General features: G+C 35.8%; 1 protein-coding gene across 1 annotated transcript; it reads left to right on the plus strand.

The window, feature by feature from the left end:
- Positions 1-364: 364 nt before the first annotated feature.
- HELRODRAFT_181944 (hypothetical protein) lies at positions 365-1,142 on the plus strand (the record flags this gene model as incomplete). The annotated part of the gene is made up of 2 exons (XM_009031710.1): positions 365-549; positions 938-1,142. 2 exons carry the CDS (start codon positions 365-367, stop codon positions 1,140-1,142), a joined length of 390 nt encoding a protein of 129 aa, XP_009029958.1.
- Between the last annotated feature and the right edge of the window lie 2,281 nt (positions 1,143-3,423).

The following is a 3,423-nucleotide window of genomic DNA, read 5'->3' on the forward strand; positions in this document are numbered from 1 at the left end:
CACATCAGCAGCAGCAACAACAACATCATCGTCGTCGTCACCATCATTAATTCGACTGCCTTTGAGTTGGGAAGACATTTCAATAAAACATAGATTCAAACGTGGTTTCAAGGCAACGTCATCATCACAGTTATCATCATCATCTCCTTCATCATCATTAATATCTCCGTTATCTGCTCCCTACATTATTCCATACCTTTCGTCATCATCATCGCTATCATTATCTCCAATTTCTTCATCTTGGTTATCATCATCACCAACATCATCATCTTTACAACTATTATCACCTCCGCCTCCATTGACATCATCGTTATCATCATCCTCATCACCGTACGACGATAATGATGATGATGATAGTAATGATATGAGTGTGGGTATTGATAATAGTAATGGTTTGAGTACTGATAATGATGATGGTGGTGGTGGTGTTGGTAATGATGTCTCTACTCATGCGATTAAAAGAAGATCGGCCGAGATTGTGGCAAACGTCGGTGGTCGAGTGGTGCTGGAGTGCGAGCTGAGTGTCCACGAAGAAGGATACATGATCAAGTGAGTGAGTGAGGAGTGAGTGAGGAGTGAATGAGCGAGGAGTGAGTGAGTGAAGGAATGAGGAGTAAGTGAGTGAGTGAGTGAGGAGTGAGTGAGTGAGTGAGTGAGTGAGTGAGTGAGTGAGTGAGTGAGTGAAAAAAGCGAAAATTAATAAGTAAATGAATAAGCCTATCTACGATTATATAGGCAAAATAATTGAGTCAGTAAAGTGAGCGGTGACTGAATTAGTAAAAACAACAACAACAACAACAACATCAACAACAACAACAACATCAACAGCAACAACAGCAACAACAACAGCAACAACAACAACAACGACAACAACAACAAATACAATAATAATAATAATAATAATAATAAAAACAATTTCAAATTTTCCCGCCAAAAGATGGTCGAAGCTAGGCATTCAGGTTCCCATCATCATTGTAGTCAGCGTCACGAGTAGCCCGCCACACATTGACAACGGCTTCTTCAGAAGAATCAGAATTGTGAATGAGGCCAATTTGGAGATAATACAAATTAGAGAAGAGGACGAAGGTTATGATAACGATGGTGGCTTGATGATGGAAATAATGATGATGTTCATGTGGTGATGATGATGGTGGCTTGATGATGATAATGATGATGATGTTCATGTGGTGATGATGATGGTGGCTTTAATGATGGAAATGATGATGATGTTCATGTGATGATGATGATGGTGCTGGCTTGATGATGATAATGATGTTCATATGATGGTGGTGGTTTGATGATAATGATGATGAAGACGACATATGATATATACAATTAAAATTTGATATATACATGTGAGTTTAACGTAGATATAAATATATATATTTATAAGCTATATAAATAACCAATAACTAGAAGTATTCATAATAAATAATGCCACCATGCCCCTAAAATCAAAATGCAGGATGGTACTCTTGTTCAGTTTTACCGACGAACACCTCCACCATTCGCGAAGTTAGGAATGATACGTGGGTACAACTAATAGTCAACAGTGAGTCTTGTATTGTATTGTATTTTGATTGTATCTCTATTTGTATTGTATTGTATTGTATAGTATTGTAGTGTATTTCATTGTATTTTTATTGTACTTGTATCGTATTGTATTTGTATTGTATTGGTATTGTATTGAATTGTATTGAATTGTATTGAATTGTATTGAATTGTATTTGTATTGTATTGTATTGTATGGAATTGTAGTGCATTGTATTGTATTATATTTTATAGTATTGTATTGTATTTTATTTTATTGTATTTGTATTGTATGTTTTTGTTTCGCGTCCTTTGTATATTTTTATTTGCTGGTATTTTGTATTTGTCGCTGCATACATTTATATATTTCTTCGACCTGATTGTATGGTTTAATTTCTTTCTTGTAACATTGTGATAGAGTTAAATATCAAAGGAGAGAGATGAAGAGAGAGAGAGAGAGAGAGAGAGAAAGAAAGAGAGAACGAGAGAGAGAGAGAAAGAGAGTAAGAGAGAGTAAGAGAGAGAGAGAGAGAGAAGGTGAGAGAGAGAAATAAACATCATTCCTCTAAAATGCGAAAAAATAATTAATACATAATGTGAATTTTTTACATCAGATATAAAGCCAAAATATTCCCATCATAAAAAATGCATCAGGTCAATAAATAAACATACAAATACATACGTAAGTACATATACAAAGAAAAAACACATAAACACATACACACATACATACATACATACATACATACATACATACATACATACATACATACATACATACATACATACATACATACGAAGAAATAAACCACAAATATACAGAAGCATTGAAACGTAAAAAAACACTTTCTCATACTTACGCACCATTAAACCGGCAAAAAGTACAACACATTTGCATCCACCACACATACAAACACACATACAAACAAACACACATACAAACAAAAAAACATACACACACATACAAAACCACATACATACAAACAAACAAATATCCCTACGTACTTACGTTTTTCACTGTATGTTTTGTATTTTATCGCGAAAATTTACTGGTTTGTTTATTGCATATACAATGACTGTTTGTTATACATGCAAATTAAGTTTCTTTGCTGCTTTACAATGCTAGCGATGGTTTGGTTGTTTTTTATGCTGTTTGTGTGTATATTTATATGCATGTGTGCGCGCGTGTGTGCGTGCGTGTGTGTGTGCGTGCGTGCGTGCGTGTGCGTGTGTGTGCGTGTGCGTGTGTAATAGTAGGAACAAGCGTTATGACGGTGTTGGGTCTTATTGATTTTTCATCTTCGTAGCTTTCCATCAGTGAGGGCGATGATGATGATGATGATGGTGGTGGTAGTGATGATGATGATGATGATGGTGATAGTTTACGATCATCATCATCATCATGCGATCATCATCGTCGTCGTTACGAGGTGCTATTTCATGGTGATTGAAATGACAGCTAGTAACTTAGAATGGAAAATTACGATGATGATGACGACGACGATGATGACTATGATGATGATAATCACAATGATGACGTTGATGGTGACGTCATCGTCCATGATGATAATGATTGCAGCGCTGACTTTAATGTTGGACACAAGAGATATTGACATTTGTGATGTAAGATGCATTGGAGCTGTCGATGATGATCTATGAGTATCTCCTTCCTTTTTTCTCTCTCTTTCTCTTTCTCTTTCTCTCTCTCTCTCTTTCTCTCGTCTTTATTCCCTGTCCCTCTTTCTCTTTTTCTCTCTCTCGTGTCTTGTTTTTCTATTTTTATATGTGTATGTACAATAGTGATAGAGGCAAAAGAATGAGAACTCGCATTACAACACCAAAGGTATTTATTCTCTCTCTTTCTCCGTCTCTCTCTGTCTCTCTCTCTTTTTC

Source organism: Helobdella robusta (assembly GCF_000326865.2).
Source record: "Helobdella robusta unplaced genomic scaffold HELROscaffold_77, whole genome shotgun sequence".
Taxonomy (NCBI): domain Eukaryota; kingdom Metazoa; phylum Annelida; class Clitellata; order Rhynchobdellida; family Glossiphoniidae; genus Helobdella; species Helobdella robusta.